Source organism: Staurois parvus, unplaced genomic scaffold (genome assembly GCF_062004578.1).
Source record: "Staurois parvus isolate SC_StPar_1 unplaced genomic scaffold, SC_StPar_1.0 ptg000312l, whole genome shotgun sequence".
NCBI lineage: Eukaryota > Metazoa > Chordata > Amphibia > Anura > Ranidae > Staurois > Staurois parvus.
Window position 1 is genome coordinate 841,302 of NW_028318108.1, and position 24,803 is coordinate 866,104.

The following is a 24,803-nucleotide window of genomic DNA, read 5'->3' on the forward strand; positions in this document are numbered from 1 at the left end:
TTTTTAATTTATATCATGAATTTAAATGAACATAAATTTTAAAATGCAATCCAGTAACTTAAAAATAAACTTATTGAAAGTAAAAATTGAACAAAAAATATATAAAATTAAAAAAAAAAAAAAACTTAAATAGAGGTGTTTTTGCATTGCAGTCAATGGGATGCGATTTTGCATTGACGGCCATTATGATCGGCAAAACGCTGATATCCCCATTTATAGCCAATAAATTTGTGCACCACTAATAAAAATATACATATATTTTTTATATACACAACTGCCACATTGTAGTTTAATTATTAAAAATTACTTTTCCCTTTTCAAATTGCTGCCGCTGAAATGTTCTTAAAAGTCAACAAAATATGGCTCTTGGAAGGACAGATTGGTGTACAGAACACCTTCAGAAATCTAATTTCCTGATTGGATGGAGAACTCTGCACTAAACACAAATGTCATTTTATGATGCAGCTCTTCTTACAGTACTCCAAGCGCAAAAGTCGCTCCCATTCAGAACCAGTACCTAAAAGACATAGCGGGACAAACAGATTTTTATTCTAAGCAACAAAAAAAAAAAAAGTAGGAAAAGGTTTGTTAAAATCCCTGCAATGTACATTGATCAGCCTCTCTCCCCATCAATATCTAATTCAATCATTTTGTCATATTAGACATCAAATCATTCAATGTTTGCACACCAGGTAAGCCATATCAGAGGAATGCCCCTCACTTTTTTTCACCAAGAGTAAAAGTGAAAGAAAACCCCAAGTTTTGGGTTGTCATCAGAACATAATAAATAGAGGGGAAATCTTCTAATGGGGAATTCCGGTGACCACCAGGGATTTGTTTACAAGTAAAAAATCTGTATTCTTTGCTAGAAAATTAATCAGAACCCCCAACCATTATTTTTTTAGCAGAGACTCTAGAGATTAAAACTGCGATCGTTGCATTTTTTAATGTCACGCAATATTTGCACATCGGTTTTTCAAACGCAATTGTTTTAAAAAAAAAAAACACAAAAAAAAACAAAGCACAATATATAACCCAATTCTTATGTAAAATACGAAAGAAGTAAAGTAGATACAGAACATGTTGCAGTTTAAAATTGTGCACTCTCATGGAATGGCAACAAACGGCGACACTTTAAACATTTTTTACAGGGTTGTTTAGAAGTGTTTAGTGTTATAGAGGAGTTCTAGAATCATTGCTCTTGCTCCAACGTTCACAGTGATACCTCACATGTGTGGTGCAAACACCATTTACATATGTGTGTGCGACTTGCGTATGCGTTCGCTTCTGCAAGTGAGCACGGAGGGATGGGGGGATGCTTTCAATTTTTTTTCTTTATAATTTTACACTGTCCATTTAATTTTTTTTATCACTTATTGCTATTAAAAGGAATGTAAACATCCCTTGTAACAGAAACAAGGTATGTAAGCTCTAACGAGCATGGCCCTCTGTTTCCTCTTGTACCAAATTGTATTGTAACTGTAATTTATTTATTACAGGTACTTCTATAGCGTTGTCAATTTACGCCGCGATTTACATATATATTGTACATTCACATCAGTCCCTAACCCTCAAGGGGTGTACAATCTAAGGTCCCTAACTCACATTCATACATACACATACTAGGGCCAATTTAGACTGGATCCAATTAACCTACCAGCATGTCTTTGGAGTGTGGGAGGAAACCGGAGTACCCAGAGGAAACCCACGCAGGCACAGGGAGAACATACACACTCCAGGCAGGTGGTACCGTGGTTGGGATTCGAACCAACGACCCTAGTACTGCCAGGCAGGAGTTCTAACCACTTAGCCCCTGTGCTGCCCTATAAGGTCTACCTTTATTTTGTAAAGCGCTGTGCAAACTGTTGGTGCTATACAAATCCTGTATAATAATAATAAACAACTGGTCCTCTTTATGGAGACATCTGGAGTCTATAAGACCCCAAATGTCACCTCTATCTTTAAAAGCATAAAGGAGGGGGGGGGGAAATCTATCTTTTAAAGCATAAAGGGGCTATCTTTAAAAGCATAAAGGGTGGCGGGACCCACCCACCCATAACCTCAGTATATAAAACTTGCAAACCGCAAAAGTATATATATGTATTGCGGTCAGCAAGTGGTTATAGCCCCATCTACCCCATTTCCCTTACTTCCCCGGTTATTCTGCGAAACCCTTCCCAGTTAAGTCCCTTGTGTTTGTGGTTAAAAAGTCAGGTAACCTCGCAACATCTAGAATACGCTGGCCCCTACATGGGCGTCACAATTTACTGATGTTTACTCAGGACGTTGTGACGCCCGTGTGCAAGGGGCCAAAAACTGTGTAAAGACCTGAGTAACACTCAATTTCATAACTTGTACGACTGATGCGAATTCTTATTCTTGTTGCTTGTAACTTGTACAACATCTTGGTATTTCATGTATGTGATGTTGCTCTTAAACAAAAACACAAAAAATATATGTCAGTGGCAGTAAAAGGGTTAATGCGTGTAAAATGCTAAAATAAAATTGGAATATGGAATTCTGTTTATTTTTCAGTTTTAATATTATAGCAGCTTACCAATCAGATGTGGTGGCTCCACCAGTTCCCCTTTCCAACCTTTTCCCCCCCCTGTGTTTTTACCTGGTGATCGGGACGGTAAAACACCTCCTGTATTAGAGTGCCTACACTCTGGATGGAGGAGCAACAGACACCTTTGGATAGCAGCATTGTCAGTCTGGGGAGAAGGGAGTGATAGATGTACCAGCAGATTTAAGATAAAACAAAAAAAAAAAAAGGGGTTGGTAGACAGATTGCTCGATTTTCATATGGTTGTGGTTCTTACTGAGTCAGTCAATTAATGTTTCAAGAAAAAAAAAAAATGAAACAAACATGATGGGAATTTTTTTGATCAAATTTTTATATTGTTCATAGGTAAATCATGTGACAATAAAATGTAAGTGAAATCCGCATGAGCAGTAGGGGGTGGTAGTAGTAGTAATCAATCAGGAAAAAAAACAAACAATGCTGTAATGTTGAAAAACAATCACAAAAAATTGTTCAAATTTGCAGGAAAATTTCCAATACAATGAATGGGCCATAAATAAAATATGTGCTTTAGGGTTTAATACCTTTTTAAGCTGGCCATACACTGAATTTTTACCATTTTCTGATAAAATGGTCAAAAGTAGCTCAATGGGTAGCCCTGTCCGATACCCCATTATGAATGGAAAAAAAAAAAAAAAAAAAAAATTAAAGAGCGAGGCAGGAAACATTTAGGCAAACAGTGCCTACATCTAACTGCTGGGGGATATTATGCAGCACAACAGCTGCAACAGATTTGACCATTCATGTTGTGTAGTGTGGACGGAGGGATCCGTTATATTTTTCCAGCTGGCTGAACCAAAAAAAAAAAAACCCTACGTGTATGGCCAGGTTTAGCAAATTATGCTGCCATATTTGCATAAGGAGGAAGCACAACACTGCAAAGAACAAGTGTTGTTCCCTTACAAGGCCTGTTTCTTTTTGGTATTGGGATAAGGGCTCATGCCTAGTATGTGTATGTATGAATGTGAGTTAGGGACCTTAGATTGTACACCCCTTGAGGGTTAGGGACTGATGTGAATGTATAATATATATATATGTAAAGTGCTGCGTAAATTGACAGCGCTATATAAGTACCTGAAATAAATAAAATGTACACTGCAGCTGATAAACTCACATTTAGGAGCTGTTCAGCGTTTTTTTCAGCAGCCCCTGAACTCACCCTAATGTTTGCCTATGTGTCCATGTACACCTCTTCATTTACAGTCGTTTACAGGCAGTTGAGTTTACAGTCATTATTTTGAACGCAACAAACTTGCATTCAGACGTTGATTTTATCAGCGTTTCAAACGCAAAACGCTTGGAACTGCGGCTGTTTTTTTTTTTTTAAACTCTTCCAGTTCTCAAGGCTGCCCAGAGCCTTTTTTCATCATGAAAAGTGCATGCAAAACGTTTTCAAGGTGCTCAGATGGACAAAACACTGAACACAGGATGTTCCTACCAAGCTTGTCACACATTGTAATGACCAATTCACACCTCAGACCTTTCCCACCCTTGGAAACAAAATATATGTTAATGACCATTCACACCACAAATTCCTCATGAGGACCCCATGCCAGCCATGTCTTTGGAGTGTGGGAGGAAACTGGAGTACCCAGAGGAAACCCACGCAGGCACAGGGAGAACATGCAAACTCCAGGCAGGAGGTGCCGTGGTTGGGGTTCGAACCAACGACCCTAGTACTGCCAGGTGGAAGTGTAACCATTGGGCCACTGTGCTGCCCCAATTAAATGTCTGAGCCAGCTTGCCAGACAAAAGCCAAGGTTATTGCTAAGAAAAAAAACAACAAAAAACAAAAAACCACACAACACACCACATTTTAGGCACCCCTGTAATCCGGCCTTATTCACATGGAGAGCAGTCTACTGCCCCTCTAAAAAGAGATCCACAGTGGATCACTTGCAGAGTGTGATAGAGCAGCAGCTTCCAGCCACGCAGACAGTGAACCTGCCAACTTATTACCGGCAAGGAGGATCCTGGTCATTTTGCCCTGCATAACCAAGGTCTCTTATGCATGCATTTGTAAGTATCTAAAACCAAAAATGTATGGAAAGGTTCTAACTGGTTCTGTGTGTTCTCTCCGCCATTATGGAGATTTTCATTCACCTGCTGTTCCGGAGATACAACAGGAAATATCTACAAAGTAAGGGGAAATCCCCCCCCCCCCCCTCCCAGACAGTTGTCACTTAACAGGGGTTTGCATAGAAAGAATTCCCCTCTATTCCAATGACAACATTCTGGATTCCCCATGACCTTCAGTCTCAGTGACTACAATCACCAGGATAAATTGAGAGGTGGATGTCCCCAGCAGCAGATTCAGATGATGTCATTCTCCCAGCATTGTAGAAATATAGGTTTTTATTCCCCAGAGATTAATCAGGTATATATTCAGGTAGACGTAGGAATTTACCTATGTATCCACTTTCAGAATGTTACATTGTGACTGGCTTTCTTTAAACTGGCAGACAAAAATGTAAATTGGTCTATAAAGTATGATAGATACCTGGTATAAAGTCTTCTCTGGAAATTTGGAAAGAAACATCTAAGACACAGTGTATGATGCTTGGAGCCTGCATATGAGCAGATCTGGTTGCTAGGTGACTAAATTGGATGGATCCTGTAACACAATCACCAAACAGAGCAAACAGGTAACAGCATAGTCAATGTTTTCTGCAGAAAACACAAAAACCCATGGGATTTTACAGCAATCCCGATTAAAAATCCCAGTGATATAGGACATCAGCCCCTTGGGGCACTTGAGGACAGCAACCCTAATTTTTATAAATCCGCCAATAAACCGGCCAATGGATTTCCAAGTATAACCTACAGCAATAGGCCATTGTGATCCACCACCCAGTTAATTCCCTGGTATCACCTACTATAGGCAGTTTGGAATTCTCTAAAATCGACCAATACACCACCCCAATTGTGTGGCCAGCACAATAAGCAGTTTAGATACTGGCAAGTGTGTTATGTTCACTACAGATGTTCAAGCTTGGCCGTCAACAAGCAGACAACTTGTGATTAGCTTGTGACTTCAGTTTTCCCTACAAAAAAAAAAAAAAAAAGGGGGAACAATCCTTTTATTGTACATATAATTAGATCAAAGGTCAATGATGCCAAGCCGGGTTAAATTGCACCAAAAAGGTGAGCAGCTCGCAATAATATAATCACTCTTGGAGAAGAAATACCCAGAATTACTAAAACCTGAGTGGTGACCATAGATTATATAATGGAAACATCTTAGAAATTCAGTACTGTGTTGTTGTGTTAAAGCGATTTAAACGTCCAAAAAGAAATTTAAAAAAAATGTGGCTCCCAGCAGATCTAAGACATAATATGCTAGTACCGACGCTTCCACCTTCACCCAGTGTTCCGTCTAGGTTCACAGGTTACAGCTGTTTGAATGGTCAGGGTTGCAATGATGTCACGCCTGCAAACGTGCGTTGGAGTCCTGGCCATGGCATGGTGCTCTGCATTCGACAGCATACTGCATGCACTAAATGTAAACCTTCACTGCACATTCATCATGGGCTATTGCCAAGGCACGTTCAGGAGATATTCCTTGTACCAACAGGTAAGCCTACCCATAGGTGCAAGTGAAGAAAAGGGCATTTACTACAATGTTAACCACTAGCCTACAGGGCACTTATACCCCCTTCCTGCCCAGGCCAATTTTCAGCTTTCAGTGCTGTCACAATTTGAATGACAATTGCGCAGTCATGCAACACTGTACCCATATGAATTTTTTTTATTTTTTTTTTTTTAAGACAGAGCTTTATTTTGGTGGTATTTAATCACCTCTGGGTTTTTTGTTTGCTAAACAAACCAAAAACCAATGAAATTTTTGAAAAAACAAACAGTTTTTGTTATAAAATTTTGTAAAAATGATTTTTTTCACTGATGTGCACCAACAGGTGGCGCTGATGGTCATTGACAGACATCACTGATGGGCACTGAAAGGCAGTTAGGTGGCACTGACCGGTAACACTGAAAGGCAGCTGAGATGGGCACTGATATGTGGCATTGATGTGCACTGGTAGGCACTGATATGTGGCATTGATGTGCACTGACAGGTGGGACTGCTGGGGCTACACTGATCATCAGGGCACACTGTCCCCTCTGAGTAAAGCAGATTACCGGCTCTCCTCTCGACCTGTCAGCGTGACAGCTCGTGAGGAGAGAAATGCCGATAACCGGCTTTCCCTATTTACATGTGAGAGCAATAATTCTCGCACTAGAACTCCTCTGTAACTTTACACTGCTAACCTGTAGAAATGTTTAAAGCATCACCCATGGAGATTTTTTAAGTACCGCAGTTTCATGCCATTCCACGAGCATGCACAATTTTAAAGTGTGACATGTTGGGTATCTATTTACTCACCGTAACATCTGGTTACATATTTTACAAAACAATTGGGGTATATATATATTTTTTTTAATCAAAGTGTATTTTTTCCAAAAGATAAATATTCATTTTTAAAAACTGCGCATTTCGGTTTTCAGTCAAGTGCATTGCGAATTTTCGTTTTTGGCACCAGAATTTTCATTTCGGTGCACCACTAATAAAACACACACAGTTAGGTCCATATATATTTGGACACAGGCACAATTTTAGTTTTTTTCAGGTACTCACAAAAAAAAAAAAAAAAAAAAAAAAAAAAAAAAAAAGGACCTTCTGGATGCAGCTTCCTCCTCGTACTTACCGGAGCCCCAACTAGATCCAATGATCTGCATGAGAGCCACAGCTCTCCCAGGTCTCTCCCTCTCCTTAGCTTGGCTGGGGGGGGGGGGGGGGTTGTTAGAGCCAGGACAGCCAGGGGGGACCGAAAAGTTTTGTTTTTGTTTTTTAAATAGCAGCCTTTAGAATCACTGTAAAAAGGGTAGAAAGGAAAATTATGGGCTAAGGAAAAAAAAAGTTAAAAAAAGTCAAATCAAAAAAGTTCATATTCCTGTTATGTGCCTGCTGTACCCTGTACTTGTATGAAAAAAAGTATCCTGTTCTCTTTGTATTGCTTCATTTGTGTGAAATACCTGGTGTTTCTGCCAGTCCCTCGGCTTTCCTATTATAAACTGACCACACTAGGCAGTGGAGCAGAGCATGCTTAGTTTTTGGCTGTGCTGAGAAATCAGCCTGCTCTCCTCTAATGATCAGACTTGTCCTGACAAGCCCTTCCCCCATGCACAGGCATTCACTGGGAAGACCAGTGTGCTGCTGCTTCTCCCCCAGCTCTCTAAGCTTCTTACACAACCGAGAACAGAGGGAATGTGATCACTTATAAAAAAAAAATATATAAAACTTTTATTTTAAAAGTTTTTTATATTTTAAACTGAATGGGTTGTTTTACAAGGTGAGTTTACATTTACTTTAAGAACTATGTTGAGAGGTAACATAAGACAGCTGTCTCCAAGATTTTGTAAAGATTAGTCCAGACCTGAGCAAAAGGGATGAACCGTGGGTACAAAACGTACAATTCAATCCGCCCCACAGGTCTGCAATACCTCCCAACCAGTTATTTGGGGAGGGTGCCTAAGATTCAGATTTTATAAAGTCAGTATCATCATAGAAACATCTACAGGTTGAGGACACCATTAGGTTCTGTACTTGCACACCTCAGTTTTTGTTGCTATCCTCATGGGGAAACTGGACACAGATGATGTGCATATGCAAAGATTATTCCAGCAACAGCCAAAATCATCTTCAAAAACCTGTACAGGTACAACGGAATATACAGGCAATATTAAAAAGGTTAGAGGTACCTAGATTTATTATGCCATATTTGTCAGAGAAATACACTCAAACTACATCTAAATCATGCAGTCAAAGCTCATGCCAAGACAAGAAGTCATATCCGTTGCATAACACAGCCATTTGTTTTCTCGCTGCATCAGCAACACTTACCTCTGGTGGGCTGTCAACATAACAGCTGTGCATCACTTTAACATCCATCAAACAAACAACCCCGGTGGTTTCCACCTATCCTGCACAGTTATTAGGCTAATTTCAGGTGAAGTTCCATAAAGTTAGCACTTCAGTTAACTAGGTTATTGTTACTATTCATTAACAGCACCAAAGACATTTTATTCTTCAGCTGGAAATGCAGTAATAATTACAACATACACATGACTAACCTTAGACTTCAGTGTGCATACCCATGAGATCCTTACACAATTAAAGTGTCACCAAACCCCACCAAAAATGTTCCATACTTTCATATGAAGTCAACCTGATACCTGGGAATAGCAGTGTCAGGTAGTAAATGGCAAATTACAAATGCAAAAAGTCAGCAAATCACACTTCACTTTTGAAGGTCACAACTCCATATCAGCCTTTCTAAACCTTTTTACCATGGAGGAACCCTTGAAATACTTTTCAAGTCTCAGAGAACCATTGTTCAGGTCAATTCTATGGGAGGGGTCATTGGGAAACGGTCTCACATTGTGTTCAGCGGGAAGAATGCCCCCATACAGTGGTTGTCAGAATTCCTCCCTTACAGGCAGCTAAGAATGTCATTAATGTCATGGCTCTGCCAAGTGGCATTGGACCTGGTAATGTGCAGGCGCCATCAGATGGGAGATCACTCAGCCATAGCTTAAGCAGAACTTCACTCTCTCATTCAACATGGACTATTTTTAATCCTTATGCTGCTAAAAAACAAATAGATAGAAAGGTATATTTACTTGATTTAAACTTTTTTTTTTTTACATTTCTCCAATTATATCCTGGCTTCCAAGCTTAAGTCATACATCCCAGGAGTCTTTAGGGGAGTAGGAGTTTTCAGATAATCACACCCTCCTGCCTGCATGGCTGAGCTAAAGGCAGATGGATTCCTGGAAGTAAATACTGCATGAATTACCTGCCCTTATTCAAGGTGGCCACAGCCAGAAATGCTAGGTGGGAGTTTTCAAGGTGATTTCTCAGCAAAATAAAGCATGGAGACATTAATGGATGGGAGAGTTTGCACTGAATATTAATTATTTAAGTAGAATTTTTGGTTTGTGGTGCTCAGATGAAGTGTAGTTCCACTTTAGAGAAACCCTAGCAACCTCTGGAGGAACCCAGGATGAGAATGGCTGCTTTACATGGTCCCACTATGCATGGGATGTAGCCACCCTCATCTGTGCATAACCAGTGAACTGCATTCACGTGTGCCAACGCATCCAACCCCAGCATATGAAAAATGGCAATAATCGCCCTTAGCTTGTGGAAGATGCCAGCATAAGCAAGGAAAATATAGGAGTTGTAATATGGGGAGAGCAGTACACAGCTTGAAACAAAACCTTGGAACTTCAGGAAAACCACTTCCACCAATGACACCAGGTGGTCAGAAATAGGAGACAGAAAAATGGTCAATACACATTGTCTTCTGATAAATAGGTGGGTGAGGTTTAGGACATCATGCTGGATTTAAATGTATTAGAGGACTCACTGACACTTCAAATGTGGCAGGTATCCACTTACAGAATTAATCTAAAATAAATGCCATTAATTGGGGGGGGGGGGGTGGATGAAATGAGACAAAATTGTTCTCAAATAGAGTGCAGTCAGACTTTTACATTTATTTTCTAAACAGTTGAATAAATCAAAATCTTTTCACGTCCACTTCAAAAAAACAATCCTACTGTGAATAAATCAAATCACAGTAATAAGACTTCAGTTGAGACAGAACTTGTATCAGATGCTTTTTAATAATTTCCCCTTGTTATGTAGAATACATGATCTTTACAAACTGAAGTCAGGTGTCCAAGGTCTCATTCAAGGGCATACTGTAGCATACACCCATGTGAGGGTCATGTTTGTCTGTACGGGGCTGCATAGGTGTTCCATGCAGGCACTCATTCATTCCAATTGGGATGCAGCATCTGCATAGACAAGGACGCTGGTCCCAATCTGACAGCAGTGTGGTGGATGGTTCCCAATGCACATTGTCAACATTCGGGCCTGCATGGCTTTCCAATTGGGAGCAGCAGCTGCGTCTGTGCAGACACTGTACCCCAAATGAAATGAATGGGCCCGCCTGCATACCCATGTGGGCAAACAATAGTGAAAATAGAGATATATGAACTCTATTACTATGATAAGTATGTTTCTAACTCCTTCCTGTACAGTTACACTACAGAAGGAAGCTACAGCAAGTGTTTTCTGCAGTTATAAATGGCTGGTAGCCACTGAACAATATCCTGTTGCTCCACAAAATCCATAAAACATCCACATTATTGGCCCTCTAATCTATTTATCACTTGTTTTTTACTGTATTTTTCTGCCTCCTTTTAACATATCTGTAAACTCCTGCATCTTTCCCCCCCCCCCCCCCCTTCTGTTCAGGATAAGCAGTGCACATTAATTGTGGTCATGTGCACTGGTCTATGCACTCTACAAAACCAAGAGTGAGGCTACGATCTTACATACAGTGGGTTCATGGAGAACTAAACGTAGCCACCATCATCTAACAGGAAGCTGAATCACAGCAAATAAATGAAAAGGAAGTTGGAGATTTAAAGGAGGTTGAGAGCAAGAGAAGGGGCTTTTTTTTAATTCTGAATACAGAATGCAAGAGAATTTATATTTTTCAAACCAGAATTTAGTGTTACTTTAAAGTGGTTGTAAACCTTAGACATGAAATATGAACACAGCATATTCCTCTATAGTGTCTACTTGTCTCAATCCAGAGCACTAATGTCATCTCTGTCTGTTTCTTCGATCCTCTATCCGCATGAAGCACTTCTGACAAGCTTTCCTGATACCAAAAGAAAATGGTGACAGAAAAGATATCCAGCTGACAGCCTCAGTTATGTTCCTGTGTGCTATGTGGAGGGAGGTGCCTCTTCCCTCCAGCCAGCTCTTTGCCCTCTTTTTTCTGAACTCTCAGGCAAGCTTTATAAGTTTGGCACTTTGCACAGATGGAGAGAAAAGAAAGCTGCAAAATAGACAGGTACAACTTATATAGGATGATTTGTTTCATCTTGTTGTATCACCTGAGGCCAGTCACTTCACTGGGTATATGTAAGGGTTTAAAACCACTTTAGATTGAAAGAAATGCATATATTGCCTGGAAAAAAACAAAAAACAAGAAAAAAAGCTGGCCCATTGTCAGTGCTGATTGGAAAATAAGAGAAGCTGATTTGTTGCTAAAGGCAATGCAGAGTCTTTTCAGGCACTATTCTATATTAGGTACACTGTGCTGAATGGGATTACACAGCAGTCACTGCTTCTCGATCACAGATTCTATCAACCTAAGGAAATGCCGAGAGACACTGCTAAAACCAAGACAGAAATGACAAATTAGGTTTTAAACTAGCACTATAAAAGATGTATAAATTTACTGTGAACTAAATTTGACTGCGTACTATAAATACATACACACACAAAACACACAAGTCCATATATAAAATTGAACACAGGCACAATTTTAGTTTTTTTTCCAGGTATTGACCAAAACAGGGTTTATGAATTACAGCTCTTAACAGTAGCCATCACCCCCATTTTGCAAGGGACCAAAAGTAATTGGACAGTTGACTGGGTTTCCTCCTGTTGCTTTGCCAGGCTCTCACTGCAGCAGTCTTCAGTTGTTTTTTTGTTTGTGGGTCTTTCTGCCTTTAGTTTTGCCTTGAGCAAGTGAAATGCATGTGCAATTGGGTTGAGATCAGGTGATCGATTCGGCCATTGCAGAATATTCCACTTTTCCTTCAAAAGCTCCTGGGTTGCTTTTGCAGTGTGTTTTGGATCATTATCCATCTGTACTGTGAAGCGCCAATGAACTTTGCTGCATTTGGCTGAATCTGGGCTGACAGTATCTCTCTAAACAATGCACAATTCATCCGGCTGCTTCTGTCTTCTGTCACATCATCAATAAACACCAATGACCCAGTGCCACTGGAAGCCATGCATGCCCATGCCATCACACTGCCTCCACCATGTTTTACAGATGACATGTGCTTTGGATCATGAGCTGTTCCAAGCCTTTTTCTTCCCATCATTTTGGTACAGATTACTCTTCGTTTCATCCATCCAAACAATGCTTTTCCAGAACTGGTCTGGCTTTTTTTTTTTTTTTTTAGATTTTTTTTGGCAAAGTCTAATCTGGCTTTTCTATTCTTCAGGCTTATGAATGGATTGCACCTTGTGGTGAACCCTCTGTATTTGCTCTCGTGAAGTCTTCTCTTGATTGTAGACTTTAACAATGATACACCCACCTCTTGGAGAGTGTCCTTCACTTGTCTGGATGTTGTGAATGGGTTTTGCTTCACCATAGAGAGGATCCTGAGATCATCTATCACTGTTGTCCTCCATGGACGTCCATGCCTTTTTATGTTGATGAGCTCACCAGTGCGTTCTTCTTTCCTCAGAACGTACCAAACTGTTGATTTGGCCACTCCTAATGTTGCTGCTCTCTGATGGATTTGTTTTGATCTTGAATCCTTACAATGGCCAGTTTAACTTGGACAGCTCATTTGAACACATGGTATAGGTTCACAGCAATAGATTCCAAATGCAAATACCACACTTAGGGCTCGTTCACCATTGACTGTTTTACCAACGCTTGCCAAACGTCCCTATAGCATTTGGCAAGCGTTGGTCCAGCAGTTGCGGAGCGTTTTTTAACGCTCTGCAAACGCCGCATGAACGGTTTAGCGGAGGTTGCTAGGTGTTTGCCGAGCATTAAAAACGCCCCACAAACGCCTATAATGAAGTTTAAATGGTGTTACTGCTCCGCAAACGCCGGCCGGGCGTTTGCGGAGCAGCACCATAGACTAGAATAGGAGGCTTCAACGCCTCCTGACTCGACCAGAGGCATTCGTTTTGCCGCGACACTAACGCTCCCATTAGAACAGCACCATGTGCTGCAATATGCAGAATTGTCCGAGGCGTCTGGGAAGCGGTAAAAACGCTTCCCAAACGCCTCTCTGTCGCCTGCACACAACGCTAGTGTGAACGTAGCCTTAGAATCAACTACAGACGTTTTACCTGCCTAACTGATGAAGAAATAAAGCAGTAGCCCACACCTGGTTATGAAACAGCTTTTGATTCAATTGTCCAATTACTTTTGGTTCCTCAAATTAAACCTGAGTGTGTGCTTTCAGCCCACATCCATTATAGAACTATAGCTTGAATATATTTTGGTCAATACCTGAAAGAAGAAAAAAAAACAAAAAAAACAAACAAAAAAACTACAGGTGAGTCTAATTAATTCATTAAACAGGTGTCCAGCACTCAGTTTATTATAAAAGGGCGTTACTTAGAAAAGAAAAGAAAAAACCCTTCCCATTTCTTGCTGTCAGCAATGGCACCACATGGAACAGAAATGTCACAATGCCTGAGAAAGAAAATAATTTATTTACACAAGAAAGGTGAAGGCTACAAGAAGATCAGCAAAGCTTTACTTATCAGTCAGAATGCAGTAGCAAAAGAGATACAAAAATGTAACAAAGATGGAACTGAAACTATCTCACAGAGACGTCCAGGCCGTCCACGGAAGTAAAACCTTGACAGAAGCGTCTTCTGATAAGGGTTAAAGAAAATCGCCATGAAAGTTCATTGCAGTGAGCTAAAGAAGTAGAAAGCCAAACTGGGATTGACTGTTTCCCATGACACAATATGGAGTACACTGCAGGGGAATGGCATGCATGGGTGTTGTCCACGAAGGAAGCCTCTCCTAAAGCCCATGTACATAAAAGCCTGCCTAGAATTTGCCAGGGCCCATGCTGAAAAAGAAGAAGACTACTGGGACTGTAGTCTGGAGCGATGAGACCAAGACGTTTTTGGAACTGATGGCTTCAAAACTGTATGGCGTTACAAATGTGAGGAGCACAAAGAAAAATGCATGGTACCTACAATGAAACATGGTGGTGGAAGTGTCCTGTGGATCTGCATGAGTGCTGCTGGTGTCAGGGATCTGCATTTCATTGATGGTATCATGAATTCACAGATGTACTGCTCTATATTGAAAGAGAAGATGCAAGAGAAGATGCTACAATCACTCCGTGCCCTTGGTTGCTGTGCACTTTTCCAACATGAAAATGAACACATCTAGGGCCACTGCTGCATTTCTGAAGAACAGGGTGAAAACGATTCAGTGGCCAAGTAGGTCTCCTGATCTGGACCCAACCTATGGGAAATTCTGAAGAGACAAGCTGAGCAACACTCTCCATCTAGCATTCAGGTTCTAAGGCCTAGTTCACACTAGCATTGAAAGCAGGCATTTTGGGGGGGGGGGGGCTGCATTTTTAACTCTCCTCAAACGCCTATGCAAATGATACTATGGACAGCACACAGTGCTGTTCACATTATTAAAGCATGAAGCATTTGCGTCATGTAGATTCAAAATTGAAGCCTCATGTCGAATCTGGAGGAGTTTGAAGCATTTCAACATCTCCCATTCAAGTCTATGGTGAAGCTCCACAGACGAGCTGGCAGGCGTTTGCGGGGCGTTTGCAGTGCGGATACAGCACATTAAAAGCATTATAGTTTATTATAGGCATTTGTGGTGGTTTTAACGCTTGTAAAATGCTTATAAAACGCCTCAAGACTGAGCACAGGGCGGTTGGGGAGCGTTTTTAATGCTTGTAAAACGCCAATACTAAAGCTCATTGATGCCTAACGCCCATACTAACGTTATAGGAGAGTTTTTGAAGAGTTAAAAATTTAGTCAAGTGTGAACAAGACCTAAAAGGTCGTTCTTGAAGAATGGAAAAAGATAGAGGTTACAATATGTCACCAACTTGTTCATTGGCTGCCAGCACTGATCGGAAGTTAGTTTTCTAGCATGCCCATTCGACAGGCAGGTATACACAGGGCAAATGTCTGCTGGTTTCTATTGTAGTAATAACATTGTTCTACATAAAATGCACACATGTGGTACTAAGCCTCCACAGTAAAAAAAAAAAAAAAAAAAAAAATCTAATTCCAATGAATAAAAGGGAAGGCCCAATAATAGTCAGGCTGGGGAGGAAAAGGGTTAGAGGATACTGGACGTCATCCAGCCAGGAAATGAAAAGGCTGACTTTTTGCAGCTTCTACTTACTGCACACTGTAAAAAGCTCAGTGTGCAATAAAATCAGTAAAGGCTGGTTCACTCCACAACCACGTTGATTGCACAATCGCTGATGTGTGCTGTGAGAACACAGCTAAATTGCCAATTCCAGTGCACTGCAACGTTCATTTTTGTTACAAATATATTGAGTTGTAACAAAGGACATTTAAATTTAGTTCTTTTCACCCTAGCAGTGTTGGGATGAGGTGGTTTGTGCCACAGCCTGCTGGCTAACAGTAGTGCATACTGTACTTTTTAATGCGTAGCAAGCCAATGCAATGGTGTGAACTGGACCATAGGAAACATGGCAAATTGCCTTGTCTTGGAATTGGAAAGTGCAATGAATGCTGGCCAACACATCTCAATGCAAATGGTATTAAAGGGGTCCTGAAGGCAAGCCTGGAGTTCAGCTTTAAAATGCAGTATCCTTTTAATATGGTTCTAGCTACCTGCTTACAGTCCTGGCTAATGCTGCCCATGGTGTATCAGAATATGCCCATGCAGTCACGTCTCAGCAGCTGCACTTTATATGGGACACTACAGGCCTACAGAGCCAGGTCCTTGGATAGCAGGTTAAATCGCAACATTGCAGTAAAATAATCTCCCCATCACTATCAAATCTCAACAGACATTACAACATTCTGCAGCTGACCTCTAATATCCACCACAAAACAGACAGACAAAGCAACGTCAGAACACTCCAAAGCAAGCACACTGCACTGTGTCTACGCTAAATCAACACACTCACATCAGGGCCATCAAAGGCACAACACTGACCCCATGACAAGCCAAGGAGACGTCCCCTTCCCTAAACCTCCCCCCATACTGCAAGTGACACGGAGGAGAGCATGAAGGGGAATTTAATCAGGTAGAGCACCTAGAACGTCACTAGGCCAAATCCTCCACCAAGAACAATAACAGGAAGCTGGATCTGACAAAGAGCCCCTGATGGGGGTACAAAACCCACAGATTGGGGGGAACACAACCCCATATGACACATGGAAAAAAAAAAAAAAAAAAAATATACAAAGGCAATATTTGATCTAGCTCACGTCAGTGCAACAGCGAACGTCTGCATAATCTCATTAATTCCACATACTGTTTACAGAAAGCCTTCAAAAGCCAAAAACCTTCAGATCCTACATGGACAAGATCTTTGTTTTCTCACGTGACAAATCAAAAAAACATAACCTTCTTGTAATGAATTGTAATTGAACCATCCCCCTTTATTTTACAAATTGTTAATATCTCCTGGATATTATGAATACTAACCCTAATGGCTCACAGTATGTAAGCAGATTGTCCAACATTATCCCAATGTATGAGATGTTATAGAACACAAAAGACTACTGCATGTTAAGTGAAATCAGATCCAAAGAAATAAACAACAACTACCCCTTGTCCTAATCAGGATTGATCGTTATTTACTCCTAATCAATCAATATGTTTAACAACATGCACAGCTGGAGTATAAAACCAGCTATCAAATGGGAAAATACAAATATTCCAGGTTGCTGCTTTGTTAGGTTGAACTAGATGGACTTGTGTTTTCTTCCAATCTACCTACAAAGATTATTAATCTTAGAGTAGGCCATGCTGATTGTGACCTTATGTGTCACTTCCCCTTCCCCTTTAGATTGCAAGCTCTTATAAGCAGCCCCTCCCCCCAAAACTCTTGTATTGAACTGTCCTGTCTCCCTTTAGGCCCTATTCACACCTGTGCACTATGGGAATGTGCGCAAAAAACGTTCCTTGAACAAGTGAAAAATGTGCGTCGTGCTTGTGGTGTAATTAATTCTTCACGACACCCAAAAAGTGGCTAGGAATCGCATGTTTGTGCACTAAACATGCAAAGCTCTATGCCTCAAAAGGTTATGGAGCTTCTTGGAACGTTTGTCAAGTGAATGGACTGCTCTATGCAGGATGCATGGAAATGCGCAAAAACGCATGTTCACCCTACGCTGGGTATTAATGGGGCCTTATAGCCATGGCACCACCTGCTTGGAGTTTGCATGTTCTCCCTGTGCCTGCGTGAGTTTCCTCCGGGTACTCTGGTTTCCTCTCACACTCCAAAGACATGCTGGTAGGTTAATTGGCTCCTGTCTAAATTGGCCCTAGTATGTGTATGTATGAATGTAAGTTAGGGACCTTAGATTGTACGCCCCTTGAGGGTTAGGGACTGATGTGAATGTACAATATATATGTACGCCCCTTGAGGGTTAGGGACTGATGTGAATGTACAATATACATGTAAAGCGCTGCGTAAATTGACAGTGCTATATAAGTACCTGAAATAAATAATAGTGTAACATGCTGTGCAAGCTGGTAGTCGAATACAAACCCTGCAGAACCACCACCCCAATGGCTTAGTATGTAAGCACACTGATGAACATTAGTTCAAATCTATGACATGGTATAGAACACAAGACTACACTTCATCTGACATCAGATGCAGAATGGAAAAACCCCCCCCCAAAAAACAAACACACACAATGCATACCCCTCATCAGGCCTGATCAATATTCAATGTAAACAATTCACTCCTAATTAATCAGGATAACATGGATGGCTGAAGAGTAATGCTGACCACACACACAATACAACCCGACCGTACAATCTCCTTTAGAGAGTTACCAAAACACTAAGGCTGCCCATACATTATACAATTTCTTTCCTTTAGATTCACCTAATCCATATAATATGAGGTCAAACCTAAACACTTTCAAGTTGTATCCAATAAGGCAGGCCCTTGCACTACATAAATCTACAGGAAAATTGTATAATGTATGGCCAGCTTAACAAGGAGGACAAATCTAATGAAATTTAGCAGGCCCTTGTACAATCTAATGGAGATGGACCATCAATTACATAGTACAATCAGATTGCACCATGTTTGATCAGCCAACAGACTCACACAGACAGACATAGCCTGTTTTGTACATGAAAAGGTTCTAGAAGCAGCTGTGTAAAATGTGTGCCTAAAGCACATAATATCTAACCCTGAGTCCTGCTTTTTTTTGTGCGTGTGGCTAAACGCAGCACACATGTAAACGCAGCTGTCTGTATGGATCCATTATTACAGTGCGCTTCTAGATGCGTTCAGTTTTGTACGCATCTAAACGCAGCATTTTTTTTGTTTTTTACTGCCTGTATGAATGAGTTTTACACCGGCATACAGGAAAAGATGAGCGGTTAGTTGTTTTTATCTCCTATTGGCTGACCTGTGTGTTCTTTCACCCTCTGTAATAAGGCTGGAGTAGGCCATGAGAACTGTGAATGTTACCTTTTGTATCGCTGCCCCTTCCCTATTAGATTGTAAGCTCTTAGGACCAGCAGCCCTCTTGTACTGTAACAGTCAGCACTATACTAATCCTGTATAATAATACAGTGAGCCAAGGGGGCTGGGTGATTATAAATAAATGTATGTGCCCCCCCGGATCTGTGCTCCATCCAGCCGTGTCCCCCTGCACACAGGGTTCTAGTCCTATCCTATGACGATGTGTGTGGGGAATAGCGCCCACTGAGGCCTGTGTGTAGTAGTGCTCCTAGTAGGGCCCAGCCATGACCTCCTGTGATAACCCGGATCGGAGTGCAGGCCTGAGCCCGGCCATAGGGGGTGCTGTGAGCCGGCCCCTATTGTATAACGTCTATACAATGCCTACATGTGTTATGATGCCATATACTGGCCTTCCTGGCACAGACACCACTCGGCGTTATCACTACTACAGCACCGGGCCTGTGTGTGAGCAGGCCGCTGTCCTGAGGCCCTCCCCGGGTACCTCTGTCTCCGCCGCACTCCCCCCGGTGTCTCCGCTTCCTCTCCGGTTTTCCTTCTCACCGATCAGCTGAGGACGCGCGGCCCAGATCCCTCCGCGCACTACTTTACCGCTCCAGATCCTTCCGCTGCAGGGCTTACTTTATATACCCCATAACCGCGGCCTAGCCGGGATCCCTCCGCGGACTACTTTACGGGCAAAAAGGGGGAAACGCAGATTCACCGGGCCGTCTCGGGCGGCTGTGGCCTCTACGTGGAACGAGTCATAGGGCCTCTCACACTCTCTGGATGACGGCCTCAGCGACTCTGGCGTCCGTTGGCCGAGGGCAGTTGTCTTTTTATGTAATGCCTCTTTTATTGCCGTCGGTTTCTCTAACCACAGATTGTCGGGAAGAGTTGCCGGTCCCCACAGGACCCCTCGACCGGCCGAGCTCGGTTTATTTCCGCCAGGGTCACCGTGTCGCCCCCGGACGGTTATTACACGCTGTGCCGCTCTGTGAGCTCCCAGGACGAACTGTTAGGCGTCCAGTGCTTATTGTTCGGGGATGTATGTGAGGCGGAGGGATCTGTGGAGGATAGGCCCCGCCCCCTCAGCGCGCACGGATCCCTTAGGGAAGGGGTAATTCGCCTTGGTTACCCTAGCAACCGCGTGAGCGTCTCAAGATGGCGGCGCTGATGCCGGAGATCCTGTTCCAGTGCGACGGACAAGCTCCGGCACCGAGCAAGGACTTCTATCAGCTGCAGGTCACTCGCAGCGAGGTGGGTAGTGTTGTGTTACGGGGGGTGCGAGCAGGTTGCTGCAAAGGATTGGAGCGTGTTTTCGGACGAGGAGAGAGGGTGAGGAGCTCACCTAGTGCCAGTGTGCTGTGCGTGACTGAGCGAGGGCGGAGCTAATGGCTATCAGTGTACGGAATGGGGGCGGTCCTGAAGGAATCGGAGTGCGGAATAGGGACGGAACAAAACTGACAATGTACGGAATGGGGGCTGAACTATCAGATCAGCCTGCGGGGATTCTGGGCGGAGTCAAGGGTCTTAGTGCGCGGGGAGATGCGGCGGAGATAATGCTGGCAGTGTGCGGAATGGGGGCGGAGCTACGTGCAGTGTAGGAAATGGAGACGAGGTTAAGGGCGCAGCGTGCGGAAGAAGGCAGGGCTAAAGGTTGAAGTATACTGAATGGAGGCGGAGCTAGCCGCGGATGTTTCCTTAGTGGAGGCGGAGCTAAGGGTGGAAGTGTACGGAATAGGGGCGGAGCTGTAATATAACCAATAGATAAGAGGAAGATCTGTGCTGTATTACAGCAAAACAAAGTGTCTATGTTGTGTTTATCAGGAATTTGGATGGCCCTCTAATCATACACTGATTTCCTGCTATATACACATAAAATGGGGACCAATGGCTCCTTGAGATAGAGGGCTGGGCCATAACTCCTCCATGTTTACCATCTCTGTTCCCACATTACAGTTGTATGGTGTGTACAAAGCATTTCCCTGTCCTTTAATACCACCACTTAACCCTTTCACTGCCAAAATTGTAGGCCTGAAGATTACTTAAAGCAGAGCTCTAGTCCCCATGATCAATTTTTTTTTAAATTCGCTTGTGATTGTTATTACTTGTGCATTTCAATTGTTGGCACAGTATTCGTGCTGGTTAGCTTAACATTTTAAAAAATGTACCCGATCTCAGAAGCAGGCAGGTGGCCATTTAGGATGTGGGCATCTGAAGCCCACTTGTGTCTTTTTTCGGGATTCAGTGCAGCTGGCTACCCAGCATGCACCTCACGATCTCGAACCTGCGCAGTAATGACACTGCGCAGCGCATTTTGTTTAGTGTAGGTTGCCGTAGAAATGGCGGCAGCAGCAGAAGTACCCACCCTGTTCCTATGGCAACTTGTCAGTCACATTACATTATTAGGCTTCCCAAAGACGCCAATATCCCAGGAGTCAGTGGGAATCGCCTAATGACGTCATTGCTTAGGCGGCCGGGACAGGAAGTGCCGCCCAAAGAATTATAATAAAGGTATTTAGAAACAAACAAAAAAAAATAATTTCCATTTCACACTGTACATTGGAGGGGCATTGGAAATATTGGAAGTTTAAAAAAAAAGACTGGAACTCCACTTTAAAGTGTTACTAAACCCAGGACCCTGCATTCACTATATTTGGTCTCACACAGTACACAGAACATGGAAATGCAAATATTTTAGTAAATATAAACTGCTAAATACCTTTTCTCATCAGCAGTTAGAGCAGTCTTGTGACTTCTATCAGTGTCCAGCAGAGCACTGGTTAAAGCTTGTAGGAGGAGTTTTTTTTCTGCTCTAGGTGGATGCAGAACCCCTGACCTCTGTCTGGACAGTGCTGATTAGCCCTCTGCTGATCACATGCACTCTCCCAAGAAAGAAAAAACTTCTCTAGCAATACACACTAAACTGAGCATGTGCAGAATGGCTATGGTTCAGTCTGTCTTTTCAGGAGATAAGATGTGGACATTTGAAGAAGAGGATGAGCAGATAAGTCAGTATCAAGTATCCTTTTTACACAATGCAGAGGATTAACCCCTTAGGTTCCACAGTGAGTATAACAAGCATGCTTTACTGCATATACAGACTGATTTTACTGTTGTGGGTTTAGTAACACTTTAGAAACCCCCAAAATATATATTTTCTGAAAGCAGACACCCTAGAGAATAAATACTAGTAGTTTTAATTTTGTACGTTGTACGTAAGTAGGGAAAGCATCAGAACACAACGACATTGGTGCGATCAGATGCTTGTAAGGGCAGAGCACACGTCTGAGGTCTAATAGACCCCAGATCTCTCCATAAAGAGCACCTGTCACGGCCTCTTGCTGTCACAAGGGATGTTTACATTCCTTATGGAAGCAGTAAAAGTGAACAAAAAATAATTTAAAGGAATATTGTAAAAATAAAACAAAATGAGATTTCAAAAAAATGTAAAGCACCCCTGTCCCCCTGTGCTTGCGCACAAAGGCGAACGCATACATAGGTCGTGCACACATGTTAACAGAGTTTACTGTTCACAGCGATACCTCGTGTGGTGCATAGTGAGAGAAATCCTTTTAGCACTAGACCTCCTGTGTAACTGTACACTGGTAACCTGTAAAGGCTTTTAAAGCGTCGCCTATGGAGATTTTTAGGTACTGTAGTTTGACACTGTTCCATGGGCATAGTTACATAGTTAGTCTGGCTAAAAAAAGACAAAAGTCCATACAGTTCAACCAAAAAAAAAAAAGATAATCCTACACCCACAGTTGATCCAGAGAAGTGCAAAAAAAAACAGCAATGCATGATTCAATTTGCTCCTGCAGGGGAAAAAATTCCTTCCTGATCCCCCAAGAGGCAATCAGATATTCCCTGGATCAAATTTACCTATACAGTTGTGTCCAAAATTATTCAACCCCCAATGCTGTAAAGGGGTTTAGGGACTATAGTGTACATTTGGAATTGTATTCAGAATCAAATCCTACAAGGACGTTGTAACTACCCAAATGCAACTAAAATGACATCAATTGTTTATGTAATACAGTAGTAAATGGTTCTTATGTGGTTTCTTCATTGCCACAATTATTCAACCCCTTAAAGACTACCACTCTGAAGAACAGAGGTTCATACAGGTGCTTTCCATCAGGTATTGAAAACACCTGTGGATGTCACCGAGCAGCAATCAAGCATAATAAGCACCAATTAGGCAGCTTTAAAATGACTGTGATACTCAGCTCCTTCTAGACATTTACTGGTGTGGTTACAAACATGGTGAAGGCAAGAGAATGGTCCAGGAAGACAAGAGAAGAGGTGATTTCTCTTCACAGGAAGGGCAATGGCTATAAGAAGATTGCAAAGATGTTAAACATACCAAGAGACACCTTAGGAAGCATCATTCGCAAATTCAAGGCAAAGGGCACTGTTGAAACGCTACCTGGTCGTGGCAGAAAGAAGATGCTGACTTCGACTGCTGTGCGCTACCTGAAGCGTAGAGTGGAGAGAAGTCCCCGTGTGACTGCTGAGGAACTGAGAAAAGATTTGTCAGATGTGGGTACAGAAGTTTCAGCCCAGACAATAAGACGCACACTGCGTAATGAAGGCCTCCGTGCCAGAACTCCCAGGCGTACCCCCTTGCTGTCTCCAAAGAATAAGAAGAGTCGACTGCAGTATGCCAAAAGCCATGTGGACAAACCACAAAAGTTGTGGGATAGTGTTCTGTGGACTGATGAAACAAAATTAGAACTGTTTGGGCCCATGGATCAACGCTATGTTTGGAGGAGGAAGAACAAGGCCTATGATGAAAAGAACACCTTGCCTACTGTGAAGCATGGTGGAGGGTCAATCATGCTTTGGGGCTGTTTTGCTTCTGCAGGTACAGGGAAGCTTCAGCGTGTGCAAGGTACCATGAATTCTCTTCAGTACCAGGAGATATTGGATGGAAACGTGATGCAGTCCGTCACACACCTGAGGCTTGGGAGACGTTGGACCTTTCAACAGGACAATGATCCCAAGCATACCTCCAAGTCCACTAGAGCATGGTTGCAGAGGAAAGGCTGGAACATTTTGGAGTGGCCATCGCAGTCACCAGACTTAAATCCGATTGAGAACCTCTGGTGGGACTTAAAGAAAGCAGTTGCAGTGCGCAAGCCTAAGAATGTGACTGAACTGGAGGCCTTTGCCCATGAAGAATGGGCGAAGATACCCGTAGATCGCTGCAAGACACTTGTGTCAAGCTATGCTTCACGTTTAAAAGCTGTTATAACTGTAAAAGGATGCTGTACTAAGTACTAAGATTGAATGTCACTTGGGGGTTGAATAAAACTGATAATGCTGTGAGCACAGAAAAGACATTTGTGGTTATTTCATTATAACTGTTATGTTATATTTGTCTGACCTACAAGTGCCTCTTTAATGTAAATGTAAGCAAGATGACTGAATGATCAAAAGCAATGTCAAACTGGCCAAAACACTCAATTTCAGTGGGGGTTGAATAATTTTGGACACAACTGTAAATGTTAGTATCCAGTTATATTCTGTGTATCCAAGAAAGAATCCAGGCCTTTTTTAAAGAAATCCACTGAGCTGGCCAGAAACAACTCTTGAGGGAATCTATTCCACATTTTCACAGCTCTTACTGAGAAGAAACCTTTCCGTGTTTGGAGAAAATTTCTTTTCTTCCAGACGTAAAGAGTGCCACCTTGTCTTCTGTGATGACCTCAGGGTGAATAACTCTACACCGAGTTCACTATATGAACCACTGATGTATTTATAGATGTTGATCATGTCCCCCGCTTAAATCCTCTTCTCAAGAGAGAATAAATTCAGTTCCTCTAATCTTTCCTCATAGCTGAGCTCCTCCATGCCTCTTATCAGTTTAGTTGGCCTTCTCTGTACTTTCTCCAGTTCCCCAATGTTC

General features: G+C 42.2%; 2 protein-coding genes across 8 annotated transcripts in view; one reads left to right on the plus strand and one right to left on the minus strand.

The window, feature by feature from the left end:
• Positions 1-19,949, minus strand: part of TRIP12 (thyroid hormone receptor interactor 12) — a 179,965-nt gene extending 160,016 nt beyond the window's left edge. For 5 of the 7 annotated variants that reach the window (XM_089683505.1, XM_089683504.1, XM_089683503.1 and 2 more), the window contains exon 1: positions 19,392-19,948. The gene's annotated coding sequence lies outside the window, so the exon portion shown is untranslated. Of the gene's footprint in view, positions 1-19,391 lie in introns of all 7 variants that reach the window. The other 2 variants (XM_089683501.1, XM_089683500.1) reach the window with 1 other exon arrangement.
• Positions 19,950-20,001: 52 nt separating this feature from the next.
• The window catches only part of FBXO36 (F-box protein 36), a 64,302-nt gene continuing 59,500 nt past the window's right edge, over positions 20,002-24,803 (plus strand). The window contains exon 1 of the mRNA XM_089683506.1: positions 20,002-20,146. Within this exon, the coding sequence (XP_089539632.1) occupies positions 20,051-20,146 (96 nt within the window). The 5' untranslated portion in view covers positions 20,002-20,050. The remainder of the gene's footprint in view (positions 20,147-24,803) is intronic.